We start from the raw sequence: 20,651 nt of genomic DNA, 5'->3' as shown, positions 1-20,651 counted from the left end.
TCCGTATATATGTGGAACACAGACTCGTCCAGGCCGCAGAAAGTACAGGCGGCCTGGGAGTCCGTGAACCTACTTAAAAGACTATTGCACGAGACTGCTCTGTGCAACACCCTCCACCCCAGGTCCCCGATGTAAAGGGGGAAGACTCCCGTGCAGAGAGATCTCCATCAGGGTTTCCCCTCGCCGCCAGATGGCAACGCGGACCGCCAGGGCGTGTCCGGCCGGCTGACGAGGGCAAGGAGGTGGAGAGTGTGCAGGAGCAGCCCGTACCGGAAACCCCTCCGCGCCGATTGGAATGGCACGGAGGGCATTTCCGAGAGGCGGCTCAGGTTGTGCGGGACCGGCTCCCGAGGAGGGTTTCGGGGCCTGGTGCTGTACCTGTCCTGGGAGTGTTTGATGGGGACAGTGTAGAGGGAGCTTTACTCTGTATCTAACCCCCGTTTTTTTTTTTTTTTGCCTTTATACCCCAGGCCCCTTTTATATTTTTCACATCGAGGGGGCCTTTATCCCTCAGGCCCCCTTTATGTACATATTACAGTTTTAAAATAACTTTATTAAAACAGATAAATAAACAAAAAAACTCAAATTAAAATGCCATTCTCGGCGTCGACGATGCACTCCAGTCCCTGCGGTGCCCACCGGTCGCGGAAGGCCTCAAGCGTACCGGCGGACACCGCATGCTCCTTTTCCAGGGACACCCGGGCGCGAACGTAACCGCGGAAGAGGGGCAGGCAATCGGGGAGGACGGACCCCCCGACGGCCCGCAACCTGGACCTGTGAATTGCCACCTTGGCCAGGCCCAGGAGCAGACCGACGAGGAGATCCTCCTCCCGGCCCGAGCCCCTCCGCACCGGGTGCCCAAAGATCAGGAGCGTGGGACTGAAGTGCAGCCAGAATTTGAGGAGCAGCCCCTTCAGATACTCAAATAGGGGCTGCAACCTCGCACACTCCATATAAATGTGGAACACGGACTCGTCCAGGCCGCAGAAAGTACAGCTGGCCTGGGAGTCCGTGAACCTACTTAAAAGCCTATTGCACGGGACTGCTCTGTGCAGCACCCTCCACCCCAGGTCCCCGATGTAAAGGGGGAAGACTCCCGCGTAGAGAGACCTCCATCGGGGTATCCCCTCGCCGCCAGATGGCAACGCGGACCGCCAGGGCGTGTCCGGCCGGCTGACGAGGGCGAGGAAGTGGAGAGTGTGCAGGAGCAGCCCGTACAGGAAACCCCTCCGCGCCGATTGGAATGGCACGGAGGGCATTTCCGAGAGGCGGCTCGGGTTGTGCGGGACCGGCTCCCGAGGAGGGTTTCGGGGCCTGGGTCCGATGAGCAGTTCCGGCCGAGCGGGGGTCAGCTCGGCTGGGATCGCTCCGCACTCCCGAGCCCCCTCGCCACCCGCAGTGAGGGGCGTCCCGGGGGTTTCGGCTACTCCTCCGCCCGCCGGACTGTCCCCGGAGTCGGCCGCCCGGACAGCCGAGGCGCTCTCCTCCGCCGGCGGGGGAGCGCCCTGACTGGAGGCGACCATGTTCCAGACTCGGAAAAGATCCCGGTAAAAGACAGGCAACTCCCTCAGAGAGGCGCGGCTAACGGACTCCACCGGGAGCTGCGTGTCGTCTTGAAGGCAGTGACACTGGCGGAAAAAATACGTCGCCAGCGCACACCATCTGGGAGGACGCTCGACGTACAGGTATCTCTGCAGGGTCCGAAGGCGGAGAGTCGCAGCCTGGGTGCGGACGCACACCAGCGACTGACCGCCCTCCTCGATCGGGAGACTCAGGACCGCGGCAGAGACCCAGTGTTTCCTCTTGCCCCAGAAGAAATCGACGAGTTTCTTCTGGATCTTGGTGGCAAATACAGGGGGCGGGGCCAAAGTGACCAACCGGTACCACAGCATGGAGGCCACCAGTTGGTTTATGACCAACGCTCGGCCCCTGTAGGAAAGCACTCGGAGCAGTCCTGTCCAGCGCCCCAGCCGAGCGGTGACTTTCGCCTCCAACTCCTGCCAGTTTGCCGGCCAGGCTTCCTCAGCGGGGCTAAGGTGGACTCCCAGATAGAGGAGGTGCGTGGTGCTCCACGCAAAAGGTGTCATCTCCTCCGGCAGGGAGTCCACCCGCCACTGACCAACCAGGAGTCCGGAACATTTCTCCCAATTGATCCTCGCGGAGGACGCGGCAGAAAAGGTCTGCTGGCAGTCGCGCATCCTCCGCAAGTCAACGGGATTGCGAGGAGCACGTCGTCGGCGTAAGCCGAGAGGACGACCCGCATGGCCGGCTCGCGCAGAGCCAATCCCGTCAACCTCCTGCGAAGCAGGCACAGGAAGGGCTCCACGCAGATGGTATACAATTGGCCGGATATGGGGCACCCCTGACGCACTCCTCTCCCAAATCGAAGGGGCGCCGTCAAGGACCCGTTAACTTTGACTAGACACTCTGCGGCGGCGTATAAAAGTCGGACCCGGGCCACGAAATGCGGCCCGAGTCCGAAAGCGCGCAGAGTCCCGAAAAGGTAATCGTGATCCACCCTGTCGAACGCCTTCTCCTGATCGAGGGAGAGAAAGGCGACCGACTGACCAGTCCTCTGGGAAAGATGGATCAGGTCCCGGACCAGGTGGATGTTGTCCTGGATGGACCGGCCCGGGACCGTGTAGGACTGGTCGGGGTGGATCATGTGGGCCAGCACGGAGCCCAGGCGGGTAGACATAGCCCGGGCAAAGATCTTATAATCCGTGCTGAGGAGGGAGACCGGACGCCAGTTTTTAAGCAGGCGGAGATCGCCCCTCTTCGGCAGCAGGACGATGACCGCCCTGCGCCACGAGAGGGGCATCTCCCCGGTCGCCAGGCTTTCCCCCAGGACCCGCGCGTAATCGTCCCCCAGGACGTCCCAGAACGCCCTGAGGAACTCCACGGTCAACCCATCCAGCCCTGGGGATTTGCCCCTCGAGAGCTGGTGGAGGAGGCAGTCAGCTCCGCCAACGTGAGCGGAGCCTCCAATCCTTCGGCGCCCTCCGGGCTGACCTGCGGCAGGTCCTCCCACAAAACTCTGCGCGCATCCTCGCTGGACGGATCCGGAGAGAACAACGCACTGTAATACGTCCGGACCAGGAGGCCCATTCCCTCCGGATCCGTGATGGAGGATCCGTCGTCGGCCAGCAGCTCGACGAGCTGCTTACGGACCCCCCGCCATTTTTCCAGCGAGTAGAAGAAGGGTGAGGCGCGGTCCAAATCTTCCAGGATCTGGATCCGCGACCTCACGTACGCGCCTCGGGACCCTATGAGCTGCAGGTTCCTCAGCGCGCCCTTCTTCTCTTTGTACGCCTGCCACAGGGCCGGGTCCGCGACGGCATGACCGAGGCGGGATTCCAAGTCGAGCACCTCCCTCTCAAGGCGCCCGATCTCGGCTTCCCGCCTCTTGGTCGACCCCTTCGCGTACTCCTGACAGAAGACGCGGATGTGAGTCTTGCCCACATCCCACCATAGCCTCAAGGAGGGGAAGCCCCCCTGCTTCCTTCTCCAGTCGGCCCAGAATCGACAGAACGAGTCCCGAAATCGCACGTCCTCCAGCAGCCGGTTGTTAAAGTGCCAGTACGCGGACCCCGCCCGCGTGCGACGCGGAGTAAACTCCGCCCACACCAGGCGGTGGTCCGAGCACGGCACCAGCCGCATGGAGGCCGCCGAAACGCGGGAGACGTACGCCTGCGAAATGTAGAGGCGGTCGATTCGCGACCCCCCTCCTCCAGACCTCCACGTGAAGGCGCTGGAGTCGGGATGGAGATTCCGCCAGACGTCCACCAAGTTAAGGGAGCTGATCAGTCCCCTCAACTTCTCCACCGACGCTTGGCCGCGCTGGGGACCGGAGCGATCCCCCACCTCGAGGGTGCAGTTAAAATCCCCCCCGAGGATGATGCACTCGCCGCTATCGATGGAGCTCAAGAGAGCGGACACTTCTTCAAAGAAGCGCGCTTGCAAAGCGCCGGGCCTGGGCGCGTACACGTTCACAAAGTGGAGCGGCACGCTACCCAGGCGAACGGCGAGGTGGAGCAAGCGGCCCGGCACTAGCTCCTTGACCCCCAAGATCTCCGGCTGAAAAGTCGGGGCCAACAAGATAGCCACCCCACTAGAAATAGGGGTGAGGTGACTCATGTAGACCCCACCCTGCCACTCCAGGAGCCAGGTGGCTTCGTCTCCCGGAACGGTGTGGGTTTCCTGCAGAAAGCTCACCGCGTATCTCCCTTCCCTAAGGACTGAGAGATTGTGAAATCTGCGGTGAGCCCCTCTGCTGCCGTTGATGTTGAGGCTGGCTATGGTTATCTTCATGTCAAAGGTACTTAAAACCCGTCACCAACACCTCACTGTGAGGAGGGAGTGGAAGTGCACCTGGCCCTCCACTCCCCCAGCAACCCATTGAGGAACACATTAAAACGGCGCCTCTCAACCAGTTTCACGTCCGCGCGCTTGCCCGCTATCTTAAGGGCGGCACGGACGGACTGGATGATCAGCGCCAGATTCGACCAACGGTCGAGGGCCAGCTGAACTTTATTGCGGCAACCTCTGCAAGCCGCGAGGAAATCCCGGAGTTCCGCCGTGGGGATGAGAGGAGATTCGGTGGGAGGCACGAGGGACTCCACCACCTCACTGGCGATGGAATCAAGATCATCCTCCGTGCCCCGCACCGAATCCCCATCCTCCTCCGGGTCGTCACCGCCAGCGGCCGACACATCCACCGTACACTGTGGGGCGGACGTCCCGGCCGCGCAAGCTGGTCCCGCCTCCGTCACGATCCCACCCCCAGGATCGATGGCGGAGGAGTCCTCTCTGGGTTCTATTGTGAAACTGGAGCCTGTAGGCACCAGCGGTTCAGGACCCCCCTCCACCTCCATCCCCAGGCCAATGAGTGGTCCAGGGGAGACAGAAGTTCCGGACTCCGGGAAACCAGCCGGAGCCGAGACTGGAGGCGGCGAGAGGAGGCCATCTCCCACTCCGCCAGCACCCACAGGCCCAGCAGATGGGGCAGCATTCTCAGTTATAACTGGGTCGGGTGTCTCCTGGTTGGTGGTGGACTCCGGCTGGGAGGCCCGACCCTCTGGGGCCTCGCCCTCCCCTTCATTCAGGGCACCCGACCCAGTAGCAGTGGCGGAATGGGCGGTTTCCCCAGGCTCCCCCACCACAAGCAGGGCCCCACTTACTCCTTTAGGAGGGGCCTCACGTACCGGGGCCATCCCCTCCCCTCCATCCTGAGGAATAGAGTGCTCCTGCCCGGACTTTGCAGCCTTGGTGGTGGCGGTAGGGGGAACCTGAGGACCAGAAACAGGAGGCAGCTCCCCTCCAACAGATGGGCCCTGCACCTCAGGGCCCTGTGTTATTTCTGTGGAGGGGTGCCTTCTCCTCTTTTTCGCACTTGGGCGCGGAGACTCAGAGACCTCCATGTCATCAGAGGCCTCCGCCTCCGCACCCTTTTTTCCTTTTTTAGTCACCCTGGGCCTGAGCCCAGCCCTGGGACAGGTGGATTCCATGGGAATGGGCTTTGGGCTGAGCTCAGGCTCGGGTTGAGTCAAAGTGTCCAGGGGACGCGCCTCACGATGTTTCTTTTTTCCCCGCGTCTTCCTTCCGCTCGGACGGATGCTCCCCTCCCCGCCAGAGGCTGTGAAAACCACAGCCTCCGGAACCGACTGAGCGGTGTCTGTTGGATGTGCGGGGGGAGTGGGAGGAGGTGCTGTGGAACCACTCTGGGCCGCCGAGGTGGAGCTGGCGGCCGGGAGGTTGGGGCAGTTCTTACGAACATGCCCCACCCCCTTGCAGACGTGGCACCGCGCCCCATCCGAGGTCCAGAAGACGCGGTAGGCCGTCCCCTGGAACTCCACATAAAATTGGCCCTCCGTGTCCTCCTCCCGCGCCAGCTGCATAAATAACTGGCGGCGGAAGGAGTAGACATGTTGGAGGCTGTGCTCCCGAAGACCAAGCCGGACTGGGGTGATCCCCGACCTCACCTCCCCCAGATGGTGCAGGTGGGGGAGGAGGAGCTCACTGGGAATGAAGGGTGGGACGTTGGACAACATTATCCGATGCGCAGTGGCCCCCAGAGGGTCCACTGGCAGGAAGGTCCCCCCCACAGTGAGCCCTTTACTCAGGGCCAGGGACACCGCCCGCTCGGTCTTCAAAAAGAACACAGCCTTCCCATACATCTTTGAGGCCGCAACAATGGCCGAGGGGCCGACAACCACGGCCATTGCCTTAACGCAGGCCTCAATAGACATGTTGGGGTGGGGATAGCTCTTCACCCCATGGCTGCATGTCAATAATTTAAAGGGTGACGGGGCCACGTGGGCAGCCACAGAAGCTGCAGCTGCGTAGGTATGAGAAGGCCCCGCCACCGGTGATGGAGGGCTTGCCATGGGTCTAAGAGCTAAACCCACCCCAAATTGTGGACTTGCACACTAAATAACAGTGACTCACAGAAAAATTTGAAAAGACAAACAAACAAACAACAGGTTAGTGGAGAGGCTGAGGTAAGAGAGGAGAGGCAAAGGCAGGCTGGAAGGGTGCTTTCTGGAGGTGGTGCTCACAGTTCTTTCTTCTTTTGGGCCTCCTTATCTCGAGAGACAATGGATACGCGCCTGGAGGTGGTCAGTGGTTTGTGAAGCAGCGCCTGGAGTGGCTATAAAGGCCAATTCTGGAGTGACAGGCTCTTCCACAGGTGCTGCAGAGAAATTTGTTTGTTGGGGCTGTTGCACAGTTGGCTCTCCCCTTGCGCCTCTGTCTTTTTTCCTGCCAACTACTAAGTCTCTTCGACTCGCCACAATTTAGCCCTGTCTTTATGGCTGCCCGCCAGCTCTGGCGAATGCTGGCAACTGACTCCCACGACTTGTGATCAATGTCACACGATTTCATGTCGCGTTTGCAGACGTCTTTATAACGGAGACATGGACGGCCGGTGGGTCTGATACCAGTGGCGAGCTCGCTGTACAATGTGTCTTTGGGGATCCTGCCATCTTCCATGCGGCTCACATGGCCAAGCCATCTCAAGCGCCGCTGACTCAGTAGTGTGTATAAGCTGGGGGTGTTGGCCGCTTCAAGGACTTCTGTGTTGGAGATATAGTCCTGCCACCTGATGCCAAGTATTCTCCGAAGGCAGCGAAGATGGAATGAATTGAGACGTCGCTCTTGGCTGGCATACGTTGTCCAGGCCTCACTGCCGTAGAGCAAGGTACTGAGGACACAGGCCTGATACACTCGGACTTTTGTGTTCCGTGTCAGTGCGCCATTTTCCCACACTCTCTTGGCCAGTCTGGACATAGCAGTGGAAGCCTTACCCACTGTACTGAGTGCTCACAGTACACTTAAAACAAACAGTCTTTGAAGTTGGTCTTCCGGTCTTCTGGTTGGGGGAGTCGTCTTCACCTGGGTCAGCTGAAGCTGCCCAGGCACTATCTATCCCCTTCCGTCTGTTTAGCTGGGCAGCTTCAGCTGACCCAGGCTTGGCAATTGGGGTGGGGAGGGAGCTTCCCTGTGTGCTTTTGCAGCAGCACAGATTCCTGCTGAATTGGCAGCCCCACCCCTTGTTGTTCCAGCCACTTGTTCCTCCCCCAACAGTCCAAAGTAAATTACTGGTGTTCAGCACCCACCTCCAGACAAAGCCTTGTTTCCAAAAAAATGTCCCTTTCTTCTCTTTAATGGAGACTGTTGTTGGAGTTTTCCTCTGCTTGTTGGTAGCTGCTCTCCCTTGCTCAGTGCAGCTCCTCTCTCCACCTCTGCAACCTCCAACTGCCACCAGCACTCTCAGCTGCACCTCGTTGAGGCTCTCAACACTCAGGCTCCCAAATCAGAGAGCAGCCAATCCCAGTACTGTACCTGTCCTGGGAGTGATTGATGGGGACAGTGTAGAGGGAGCTTTACTCTGTATCTAACCCCGTACTGTACCTGTTCTGGGAGTGATTGATGGGGACAGTGTAGAGGGAGCTTTCCTCTGTATCTAACCCCCGTGCTGTACCTGTCCTGGGAGTGATTGATGGGGACAGTGTAGAGGGAGCTTTACTCTGTATCTAACCCCGTACTGTACCTGTTCTGGGAGTGATTGATGGGGACAGTGTAGAGGGAGCTTTCCTCTGTATCTAACCCCCGTGCTGTACCTGTCCTGGGAGTGTTTGATGGGGACAGTGTAGAGGGAGCTTTACTCTGTATCTAACCCCCGTACTGTACCTGTCCTGGGAGTGATTGATGGGACAGTGTAGAGGGAGCTTTACTCTGTATCTAACCCCCGTACTGTACCTGTCCTGGGAGTGTTTGATGTGGACAGTGTAGAGGGAGCTTTCCTCTGTATCTAACCCCGTACTGTACTTGCGACTGATTGGAATCATGCTGGGGTTAATTTAAATTGCCCGTTAATCCGTGCCACACTCTCGCTTGCCTCAGAGTTTGACTGAGTAAGAAATAGTGCCATGACATTCACCATCCGACACACAGATGAGAAGAGCATGGCCTGGGTAGAGTTACTCTGTGGCAGGGTTATGAATGATAAATCACATTGCCCCATGGTGCTGTCTCTTAGCAAACCTGCTGGACTGGTTTGGGAAGATTAAGGTTGGTTCTCTCTCGCGCTCTCACTGATTACCAGATCTCCAGGGCCACAGAAAAGCAACAACTAAAATGTCCTTACCTGATTGATTGTGTTCCTCTGATTCGGTAAGCAGCAGTGAACTCCGGTTTGCTCCTGTACCTACCTCCCGAGACACCATTCCAGTCTCTTCTCAGTTCTGCACTGCTCTGCTGAATCCCGCAACAGCTTTCCACAGCTCGCCCAGACAAGCGTCAGCCTTCGATACATTTCATTCAACCTCGATTTACTCTGCCTTTGGGCAATTTGGATCTGAGCTGATTCCAGCTCCCAGATCACTGCGTTAACCCTTTGTGGGCACAGATGTGAGTTCACTTGCCTCACAGTTTCCGCTGCAAGTAAAAGCATTCAATTCCTGACATACTGGTGTAGTCAGCGATTTCAGGGACCCTTCTGATCCAAGACTGCAGGCTGGATTTTTGAAAGTACCAGGACTGGTTGTGGCACATCCCAGTACATGTTAAGGCACTTGGACGCTGTCAGCCGCCTTTCAGTGGGTATCACTCTCACCCCAAGGGGTTAAAGTCTCCCTTCGGAGACACGAGCCCATAACCCAGGCTGACATTTTCTCAGACAGTGAGGGAGTGCTGCACTGTAAGAGAGTCAGTACTGAGGGAGTGCTGCACTGTCAGAGGGTCAGTACTGAGGGAGTGCTGCACTGTCAGAGAGTCAGTACTGAGGGAGTGCCGCACTGTCAGAAGGGCAGTACTGAGGGAGTGCCGCACTGTCAAAAGGGCAGTACTGAGGGACTGCCACACTGTCAGAAGGGCAGTACCAAGGCAGTGCTGCACTGTCAGAAGGGCAGTACCGAGGGAGTGCCGCACTGTCAAAAGGGCAGTACCGAGGGACTGCCACACTGTCAAAAGGGCAGTACCAAGGCAGTGCTGCACTGTCAGAAGGGCAGTACTGAGTGCTGCACTGTCAGAAGGGCAGTACCGAGGGAGTGCCGCACTGTCAAAAGGGCAGTACCGAGGGACTGCCACACTGTCAGAAGGGCAGTACCGAGGGAGTGCCGCACTCTCAGAAGGGCAGTACTGAGGGACTGCCACACTCAGAAGGGCAGTACCAAGGCAGTGCTGCACTGTCAGAAGGGCAGTACTGAGTGCTGCACTGTCAGAAGGGCAGTACCGAGGGAGTGCCGCACTGTCAGAAGGGCAGTACTGAGGGAGTGCCGCACTGTCAGAGAGTCAGTACTGAGGGAGTGCTACACTGTCAAAAGGGCAGTACTGAAGGAGTGCCACACTGTCAGAGAGTCAGTACTGAGGGAGTGCCGCACTGTCAAAAGGGCAGTACCGAGGGAGTGCCGCACTGTCAGAAAGGCAGTACCAAGGGAGTGCCGCACTCTCAGAAGGGCAGTACCGAGGGAGTGCCGCACTGTCAGAAGGGCAGTACTGATGGAGTGCTGCACTGTCAGAAGGGCAGTACTGAGGGAGTGCCGCACTGTCAGAAGGACAGTACTGAGGGAGTGCCGCACTGTCAGAAGGACAGTACTGAGGGAGCGCCGCACTGTCTGAAGGGCAGTACCGAGGGAGTGCCGCACTGTCAGAAGGACAGTACCGAGGGAGTGCCGCATTGTCAGAAGGGCAGTACCGAGGGAGTGCCGCACTGTCAGAAGGACAGTACCGAGGGAGTGCCGCACTGTCAGAAGGACAGTACCGAGGGAGTGCCGCACTGTCAGAAGGGCAGTACCGAGGGAGTGCCGCACTGTCAGAAGGACAGTACCGAGGGAGTGCCGCACTGTCAGAAGGACCGTACCGAGGGAGTGCCGAACTGTCAGAAGGGCAGTACCGAGGGAGTGCCGCACTGTCAGAAGGACAGTACCGAGGGAGCGCCGCACTGTCAGAAGGGCAGTTCCGAAGGAGTGCCGTACTGTCAGAAGGGCAGTAACGAGGGAGTGCCGCACTGTCAGAAGGACAGTACCGAGGGAGTGCCGCACTGTCAGAAGGACAATACCGAGGGAGTGCCGCACTGTCAGAAGGACAGTACCGAGGGAGTGCCGCACTGTCAGAAGGGCAGTACCGAGGCAGTGCCGCACTGTCAGAAGGGCAGTACCGAGGGAGTGCCGCACTGTCAGAACGGCAGTACCGAGGAGTGCTGCACTGTCAGAAGGCCAGTACCGAGGGAGTGCCGCACTGTCAGAAGGGCAGTACCGAGGGAGTACCGTACTGTCAGAAGGGCAGTACCGAGGGAGTGCCGCACTGTCTGAAGGGCAGTTCTGAGGGAGTGCCGCACTGTCAGAAGGACAGTACCGAGGGAGTGCTGCACTGTCAGAAGGGCAGTACCGAGGGAGTACCGCACTGTCAGAAGGGCAGTACCGAGGGAGTGCCGTACTGTCAGAAGGGCAGTACCGAGGGAGTGCCGCACTGTCAGAAGGGCAGTACCGAGGGAGTGCCACACTGTCAGAAGGGCAGTTCTGAGGGAGTGCCGCACTGTCAAAAGGACAGTACCGAGGGAGTGCTGCACTGTCAGAAGGCCAGTACCGAGGGAGTGCTGCACTGTCAGAAGGGCAGTTCTGAGGGAGTGCTGCACTGTCAGAGAGGCAAAGGTATTCAAAATCATGAGGGGTGTGTACAGAGTAGATCGAGAGAAACTGTTCATACTCGTGAAAGGATCGAGAACGAGAGGGCACAGATTAAAGTATTTGGTAAGAGAAGCAAAAGTGACACGAGGAAAAACTTTTTTAGGTCTGGAATGCACTGCCTGAGAACGTGGTGGAGGCAGGTTCAATTGAAGCATTCAAAAGGGAATTAGACAGTTATATGAAAAGGAGGAATGTGCAGGGTTATGGGGAGAAGGCAGGGGAATAGAACTGAGGGAATTGCTCTTTCAGAGAGCCAGTATGTACATGATGGGCTGAATGGCCTCCTTCTGCACTGTAACAATTCTGTGAGTGCTGCACTGTTGGAGAGGCAGTACTGAGGGAGTGCTGTACTGGTGATGGGGTAATACTGAGAGAGTGTAGCACTATCGGAGGGGCAGTACTGAGGGAGCGCTGCACTATCGGAGGGTCAGTACTGAGGGAATGCTGTATTGTTGGAGGATCAGTACTGAGGGAGTACTGCCCTGTCGGAGGGTCAGTACTGAGGGAGTGCTGCACTGTCGGAGGGTCAGTACTGAGGGAGTACTGCCCTGTCGGAGGGTCAGTACTGAGGGAGTGCTGCACTGTCGGAGGGTCAGTACTGAGGCAGCACTGACCTGTGAGAGGGTCAGTACTGAGGGAGTGCCGCACTGTCGGAGGGGCAGTACTGAGGGAGCGCTGCACTGCTGGAGGGTCAGTACTGAGGGAGTGCTGCACTGTTGGAGGGTCAGTACAGGCAGCACTGCCCTGTCGGAGGGTCAGTACTGAGGGAGCACTGCCCTGTCGGAGGGGCAGTACTGAGGGAGCACTGCACTATTGGATGGGCAGCAATGAGGGAGTGCTGCACTGTCAGAGGGTCAGTACTGAGGCAGCACTGCACTGTCGGAGGGTCAGTACTGAGGGAGCGCTGCACTGTTGGAGGGTCAGTACTGAGGGAGCTCTGCCCTGTCGGAGGGGCAGTACTGAGGGAGCACTGCACTGTCGGAGGGTCAGTACTGAGGCAGCACTGCACTGTCGGAGGGTCAGTACTGAGGGAGCACTGCACTGTCGGAGGGTCAGTACTGAGGGAGCACTGCCCTGTCGGAGGGTCAGTACTGAGGGAGCACTGCACTGTCGGAGGGTCAGTACTGAGGGAGCGCTGCACTGTCGGAGGGTCAGTACTGAGGGAGCACTGCACTGTCGGAGGGTCAGTACTGAGGGAGCGCTGCACTGTTGGAGGGTCAGTACTGAGGCAGCACTGCCCTGTCGGAGGGGCAGTACTGAGGGAGCACTGCACTGTTGGAGGGTCAGTACTGAGGGAGTGCTGCACTGTCAGAGATTCTGTCTTTCAGATGGGACTTTGAAGCAAGGTCCATCTACCCTCTCAAGTAGATGCAAAAGATCCCATAACATTATTGTGAAGAAAAGCAGAGGAAACCTCCCCACTGTCCTGGCCAACATTTAACCCTCATCCGACATGACTAAACATTTTACCCCTTGCTATTTGTGGGATCTTGCTGTGTACCTCTTGGCTGTTGCCAATTGGAGCTGTCCCCGTACAGGAATAGAGCCATTGTTCTCGTTGCCCCTTGGTAAGGAGCGATCCGTTTAATACAAGCCTTCCTTAGTTAAGCAGTGGAAGATTTTATTTCTCACCTCCAGCCGTGCGAGCTCCTGTCCACTCATGCTTGCCCCCAGGTTTTCCGACTTCCGTTTCACCCACTCTTCTATCCGTGTGCCAGTCTCAGTTAGCTGTTCCCACAGGCTCATGGCGTGCTTCAGACTGGAGCTGTAACTGTCCAACCTCTCCGCCACCTGCCAGAAAACACAGGCTCAGTATGGAGTGTTCAGACCAGGCCAGTACATACAGAGGCTGTGGCCTGACTCGCTGAGACAGGAGCAGCCTTCCCTCCAGGCCTGGATTTCCCAATGCATTCTCCTGACAGGCGACGCTCGCTGCTGGAGCTGCGATTTTGGCACAATCCTTGCCACAATTACTAGATTCCCAGCCCTTCCTCCCACTTCCACTGTTTGTAGCACTCGCAGTGAGTGGGAAGATACGCTGCTGTATAATAATACTGTTACCAACAGGCGTGACAGGGAACGTGTTACAGGAAATAAGTGTGACACTTGCAGGAAGTCTCTGCTGAGGACAAGATTTTGAATTTTGAAGAGGTTTGATAAGGTACAGAAGATGCTTCCACTTGTGAGGGAGACCAGAACGAGGGGTCATAAATATGACAAATAAATCCAGTAAGGAATTCAGGAGAAACTTCTTTACCCAGAGAGTGGTGAGAATGTGGAACTCACTCCCACAAGGAAGGGTTGAGGTGAATAATATAGATACATTTGAGGGAAAACCAAATAAAGAAATGAGGGAGAAAGGAATAGTACAATATGCTGATAGGGTAAGATGAAGTAAGGTGGGAGGAAGCTCATGTGGAACATAGACACAGGCATTTAGCAGCTGGGCCAGACTCCTGATTTATACAGGTTAAAATACAAGTGAAGAGCAGGAATAGGGCACTCAGCCCCTCGAGCCTGCTCCGCCATTCAATAAGATCATGACTGATCTGATTGTAACCTCAACTCCACATTTCCACCTACCCCCGATAACCTTTCACCCCCTTGCTTATTAAGAATCTATCTACCTCTGCCTTAAAAATATTCAAAGACTCTGCTTCCACCGCCTTTTGAGGAAGAGAATTCCAAAGACTCACGACCCTCTGAGAGAAAAGATTTCTCCTCATCTCTGTCTTAAATGGGCGACACCTTATTTTTAAACAGTGACCCCTAGTTCGAGATTCTCCCACAAGGGGAAACATCCACATCCACCCTGTCAAGACCCTTCAGGATCTTATATGTTTCAATCAAGTCACCTCTTACTCTTCTAAATTCCAGTGGATACAAGTCTAGCCTGTCCAATCTTTCCTCATAAGACAGCCCACCCGTTCCAGGTATTAGTCTAGTAAACCTTCTCTGAACTGCCTCCAATGCATTTACATCCTTCCATAAATAAGGAGACCAGTACTGTACACAGTATTCCAGATGTGGTCTCACCAATGCCCTGTATAACTGAAGCATAACCTCCCTAATTTTGAATTCAATTCCCCTCACAATAAATGATAACATTCTATTAGCTTTCCTAATTACTTGCTGTATCTGCATACTAACATTTTGCGATTCATGCACTAGGACACCCAGATCCCTCTGCATCTCAGAGCTCTGCAATCTCTCACCATTTAGATAATATGCTTCTTTTTTATTCTTCCTGCCAAAGTGGATAATTTCCCACTTTCCCACATTATATTCCATTTGCCAGATCTTTGCCCACTCAGTTAACGTAGCTATCTTTATGTTTTTTTTATTCATTCATGGGATGTGGGCATCGCTGACTAGACCAGCATTTATTGCACATCTCGAATTGCCCTTGAGAAGGTGGTGGTGAGCTGCCTTCGTGAACCGCTGCAGTCCATATGGGGTAGATACACCCACAGTGCTGTTAGGGAGGGAGTTCCAGGATTTTGACCCAGTGACAGTGAAGGAACGGCGATATAGTTCCAAGTCAGGATAGTGTGTGACTTGGAGGGGAACTTGCAGGTGGTGGTGTTCCCATGTATGTGCTGCCCTTGTCCTTCATGTTGGTAGAGGTCATGGGTTTGGAAGGTGCTGTCTAAGGAGCCTTGGTGCATTGCTGCAGTGCATCTTGTAGATGGTACACACTGCTGCCACTGTGCGTCGGTGTTGGAGGGAGTGAATGTTTGTAGATGGGGTGCCAATCAAGCGGGCTGCTTTATCCTGGATGGTGTCGAGCTTCTTGAGCGTTGTTGGAGCTGCACCCATCCAGGCAAGTAGAGAGTATTCCATCACACTCCTGACTTGTGCCTTGTAGATGGTGGACAGGCTTTGGGGAGTCAGGAGGTGAGTTATTCGCCACAGAATTCCTAGCCTCTGACCTGCTCTTGTAACCACAGTATTTATATGGCTACTCCAGTTCAGTTTCTGGTCAATGATAACCCCCAGGATGTTGATAGTGGAGGTTTCAGTGATGGTAAAGCCATTGAATGTCAAGGGGAGATGGTTAGATTCTCTCTTGTTGGAGATGGTCATTGCCTCCCACTTGTGTGGCGCGAATGTTACTTGCCACTTATCAGCCCAAGCCTGGATATTGTCCAGGTCTTGCTGCATTTCCACACGGGCTGCTGTTTTTTATATTCTGTCCAATCTTCTGACCTGCCACCCATCTTTGCGCAATTATAGGCTTTTTCTTTAAGTTTGATACTATCTTTAACATTTTCTAGTTAACCACGGATAGTAGGTGCTCCCCTTGAAATTTTACTTTCTCTTTAGAATGTATCAATTCTGTGTATTCTGAAATATCCCCTTAAATGTGTGCCACTGCATCTCTATTGACCTATCCCTTAACCTAATTTGCCCGCTCACTCTGCGTTCATGCTCTCATAATTGCCCTTATTGAAGTTTATAATACTAGTCTTGGACCCAATCTTCTCTCCCTCAAACTCAATGTAAATGTTAAACATATTATGATTACTGCTATCTAGGTGTGCTTCCCTATGAGGTCATTAATTAATCCTCTCTCATTGCACAATACCAGGTCTAGTATAGCCTGCTCTCTGATTGGCTCCAGAACATGCTGTGCTAAGAAACTATCTCGAAAACATTCGATGAACTCCTCATCTAGGGTACCTTTGCCCATCTGATTTTTCCAGTCGTTTTGTAGTTTAAAATCCCCCATGATTATCGCCGTACCTTTCTGACAAGCTGCCATTATTTCTTCCTTTATACTCTGTCCTACCTTATGGTTACTGTTAGGGGGCTTGTACACCACTCCCACGAGTGACTTCTTGCCTTTATCATTTCTCATCTCTACCCAAACCTGGTTTCCTGAACTTAGGTCATCCCTCTCTATTGCGCTAATACCATCATTAATTAATAGAACCACCGCTCCACCTTTACTTAGCTTCCTGTCCTTCCTAAATGCCATGTACCCATCAATATTCAGGTCCCAATCTATGTCATCCTGCAGCCATGTCTCTGTAATTGCTATCAGATCATACTTAGTTATTTCTATTTGTGTTATCAGTTCATTTGTTTTGTTTTGAATGCTACGTGCATTCAGATACAGAGCCTTTAGTTTTGTCCTTTTATTATTTTTGTAACCTCTAGCCTTATCTACTGATTTACTCTTAGATTTGTACTCTCTGTCCTTTCCTGTCACAGTCTGTTTATCATTTCCCATATTAATACCTTTTTCTCTGGCCTTGTCTCTACTCTTTGATTTACCACATATTCCCAAATTTAATCTCTTGCCCACACTATTCAGTTTAAAACCCTCTCTACTTCCTCGTTATGCAACTCTCGAACACTGGCCCCATCATGGTTCAGGTGTAGACCGTCCCAACAGTACAGCCACCAATTTTCCCCAGTACTGGTGCCAGTGCCCCACGAACTGGAACATACTTCTACCACACCAGTCATTAGCCACGCATTCATTTCTCTAATCTTATTTGTCCGATGCCAATTTGCATGTGGTTCAGGTAATAATCCAGAGATTATTACCTTTGAGGTTCTGCTTCTTAATTTGGCGCCTAGTTCCTCATATTAACAATGCAGAACCTCCTTCCTTGTCCTGCCTGTGTCGTTGGTACCTACATGGACCACGATGACTGAATCCTCCCCCTCCCCCTCCCCCTCTCCAGCCCTGAGCAGATGTCCCAAACCATGGCAACACAGCCGTCTGGACTCTCGCTCTTTGCTGCAGAGAACAGTGTCAATCCCCCTAACTATATTGTTCCCCACTACCACTACATTCCTTTTTTCTCCCTCCATTTGAATGGCTTCCTGTACCATGGTGCCATGGTCAGGTTGCTCATCCACCCTGCAGCCCCCACTCTCATCCAAACAAGCTGAAAGAACCTCAAACCTGTTGGACAATCGCAAAGGCTGAGACTGCAGCCCTCTGGGTCCCCTAACCTGCCTCAGCTGCACACACACTTTCCTGTCCCTGACCACTGATCAAATCAGAAGACCCTATCCTAAGATGTGACCGCCTCCTGGTACAAAATGTCCAGGTAACTTTCCCCCTCCCTGATGTGCCACAGTGTCTGCAGCTCGGACTCCAGTTCAATGATTCTGGGCCGAAGCTCTTCGAGCCGCTAATACTTACTGCAGACATGTTTGCCCTGGATCACACTGGCATCCAGGAGTTCCCACATACTGCAGCCGTGACACATCACCTGTCCTGCCACCCTTAATGTGTTTTAATTAACTACTTAATTATTTTGTTCAATTATTTATTTTCCTTTTTTATATATTTTATTAACCTCGCTACCAGTTCCTATACTATTTTAAACCTTAGGAATAGATTAGACTGTAATCATTTACCAGATACTCACCAAACAGCGAGCATCTTGCCCTGTAGTAGAGTAAGAACAAAATCCTACAGGGTGAAAAAGTTAGAAAAAGCCAAGGAGCACCTCCTTCCCTAACTCACCGAACTCCCAGCAGTCTGTTCAAGTTACACTCTTGTGCTAAGTCGCACTGAGATGCCTGTATTTATATGTTCTGAAACTAAAGAGATTAGCTAAGCCCCAGGTACAGAAAAACCAGTTCAAGCCAATTTCCTTAATGAACTAACGACAGCTGCTCCCCAGTGGATAGCTTGGAAATCCCTGAATGAAATTAAAAATTTAAGCAGTGCTGTAAATGCGATGTCATTCTATGCGATCTACGACTAGTGAATTTCCCACGGTTTTACACACAAACAGTGGCTGATTTTAACTCCCCAACCCCCCTGCCCCACCTTAAAACAGGCCCTGTCACTTGCTAGGCCATGTTCCCACCCAGAAGACGTAGTCTAGTGTAGTGGTCAGGTAAAGTGGGAGATTAAAGGGCACTCTGACCTAAGCGAGTTTGCCACACCTAATAAAATAGCTGTGAAAAAGCTACTCGATTGTCGTCAAAACCCAACCCCTTCATTAATGTCCTTCGTGGAGGGAAAGCTGCTGCCCTTACCTGGTCTGGGCCTGTATGTGACTCCAGTCCCACACCAATGGGAGTGATTCTTTACTGGTCTCAGGGTAATTCGGAATGGGCAATAAATGCAACCTTGTCAACGAGGCTCACATCCCGTGAATGAATACATAAAGGAAAAATGCCACTCCAGCACCTTTCCCTTTGGTGGGTGATGATTGGATGGAGGCAGGAGATAAACTGGGCAGAGATGAGTCCCATTGTTAAAATTCCATGAAGGAAGATTGCAGCACAGATCTGTGTACGTTTGGCAGAATGCAACCTTCCATTTGCAGTTACTTACATCCAACCATCGATCCAACAGTTCATCCGCTTCCCCCTGGAAAGGTAAGGACTCACTATCCATAACCTTCCTCAGCTCTGACTGCAGATGACGACAGATCTTTCTCAACTCATCCACTTTCTCCTGCTTGTTGCAGAACTCTAGATGGACTTTATCTATCTGAAATTTAAAAAAAAAAACAGATTCAGCCTTCAGTTATGATGGGTGTTAATACAGAGAATTACAATGGAAGGTTTGCACAGGGAGAGACCCAGCAGCTCACAGACACAAACATACGAGGAAAGTTCAAGATCAATACATAACCATTCAGCAACCATCTCTCTGGTACATTAACCCTCCCATTGAAGCCCATCCCTCTGGTACATTAACCCTCCCATTGAAGCCCATGCCTCTGGTACATTAACCCTCCCATTGACGCCCATCTCTCTGGTACATTAACCCTCCCATTGAAGCCCATCTCTCTGGTACATTAATCCTCCCATTGAAGCCCATCTCTCTGGTACATTAATCCTCCCATTGAAGCCCATCTCTCTGGTACATTAATCCTCCCATTGAAGCCCATCTCTCTGGTACATTAATCCTCCCATTGAAGCCCATGCCTCTGGTACATTAATCCTCCCATTGAAGCCCATCTCTCTGGTACATTAACCCTCCCATTGAAGCCCATCTCTCCGGTACATTAACCCTCCCATTGAAGCCCATCTCTCTGGTACATTAACCCTCCCATTGAAGCCCATCTCTCTGGTACATTAACCCTCCCATTGAAGCCCATCTCTCTGGTACATTAACCCTCCCATTGAAGCCCATGCCTCTGGTACATTAATCCTCCCATTGAAGCCCATCTCTCTGGTACATTAATCCTCCCATTGAAGCCCATCTCTCTGGTACATTAACCCTCCCATTGAAGCCCATCTCTCTGGTACATTAACCCTCCCACTGAAGCCCATCCCTCTGGTACATTAACCCTCCCATTGAAGCCCATCTCTCCGGTACATTAACCCTTCCATTGAAGCCCATCTCTCTGGTACATTAACCCTTCCATTGAAGCCCATCTCTCTGGTGTATTGTCTTTGCCGGATTTTCAAGTCACCATGATTTTACAAACACTCACATTACACATTACTCTGTGCAGCTTTTCTTTCCCCATGTAAGATGAACATTCTGGAATGACATCCTCGCCTTTTTGTATTGTAGATGTGATATCCTTTTTGTAGTTCTGAAACTCCCTGAGAAAGGCCACTAACACACAGCACTGGTCCTGCCTGAGGATATAGAAAGCACAGAACAGTGTCACAGAGAACGAAAGGGATATCAGATAGCAAACAAAATCTTTCCGAGGAAAATGAAAGGCTATCAGAGAGGAATGGATATGAGAGAGGCATGGCAGATAAAATAGGATCGGAGAGAGGAATGGGCACTGGTGCAATGAACTCGGGGAAGTGGAGCAGTGGGAAAAACTGCAAACATTTAAGCAGCAGTTGGATATTGCCGCACTCTCTCCACATCACCCTGTATCAATCCCAATCCCAACCGGGGGGTTTAAACTAATTCAGCAGGGGGATGGGAACCTAAATTGTAGTTCCAGTGTACAGGATGTTGAGAGTAGTGAGGTCAGGGATAAGGTTACAAGGACGCAAGAGGGCACTGGCAAGCAAGAACTTGGTTTAAAGTGAGTCTACTTCAACGCCAGGAGCATCCGGAATAAGGTGGGTGAGCTTGCAGCATGGGTTGGTACCTGGGATCTCGATGTAGTGGCCATTTCGGAGACATGGGTAGAGCAGGGGCAGGAATGGATGTTGCAGGTTCCGGGATTTAGATGTTTCAGTAAGAACAGAGAAGATGGTAAAAGAGGGGGGGGGGGGCGTGGCATTGTTAATCAAGGAGAGTATTACAGAGACAGAAAGGACGTTTGAGGACTCGTCTACTGAGGTAGTATGGGCCGAGGTTAGAAACAGGAGAGGTGAGGTTACCCTGTTGGGAGTCTTTTATAGACCTCCGAATAGTTCCAGAGATGTAGAGGAAAGGATAGCGAAGATGATTCTCGACAGGGGCGAGAGTAACAGGGTAGTTGTTATGGGGGACTTTAACTTTCCAAATATCGACTGGAAATACTATAGTTCAAGTACTTTAGATGGGTCAGTTTTTGTCCAGTG

At 53.4% G+C, this 20,651-nt stretch overlaps 1 protein-coding gene across 1 annotated transcript in view; it reads right to left on the bottom strand.

Annotated features, from left to right (window-relative positions):
- LOC137374040 (nesprin-2-like) overlaps positions 1-20,651 on the bottom strand; it is a 133,581-nt gene that overhangs the window by 59,019 nt on the left and 53,911 nt on the right. The window contains exons 17-19 of the mRNA XM_068039824.1: positions 19,610-19,760; positions 18,499-18,657; positions 12,819-12,977 (exon numbers count right to left, since the gene is read on the bottom strand). Coding sequence (XP_067895925.1) covers positions 12,819-12,977; positions 18,499-18,657; positions 19,610-19,760 — 469 coding nt within the window. The remainder of the gene's footprint in view (positions 1-12,818; positions 12,978-18,498; positions 18,658-19,609; positions 19,761-20,651) is intronic.

The sequence above is a fragment of the Heterodontus francisci genome, chromosome 9 (assembly GCF_036365525.1).
Source record: "Heterodontus francisci isolate sHetFra1 chromosome 9, sHetFra1.hap1, whole genome shotgun sequence".
In the NCBI taxonomy this organism is placed as follows: Eukaryota; Metazoa; Chordata; class Chondrichthyes; order Heterodontiformes; family Heterodontidae; genus Heterodontus; species Heterodontus francisci.
The sequence above is the reverse complement of the archived record's forward strand: the minus strand, read 5'-3'. Positions and strand labels throughout refer to the sequence as shown.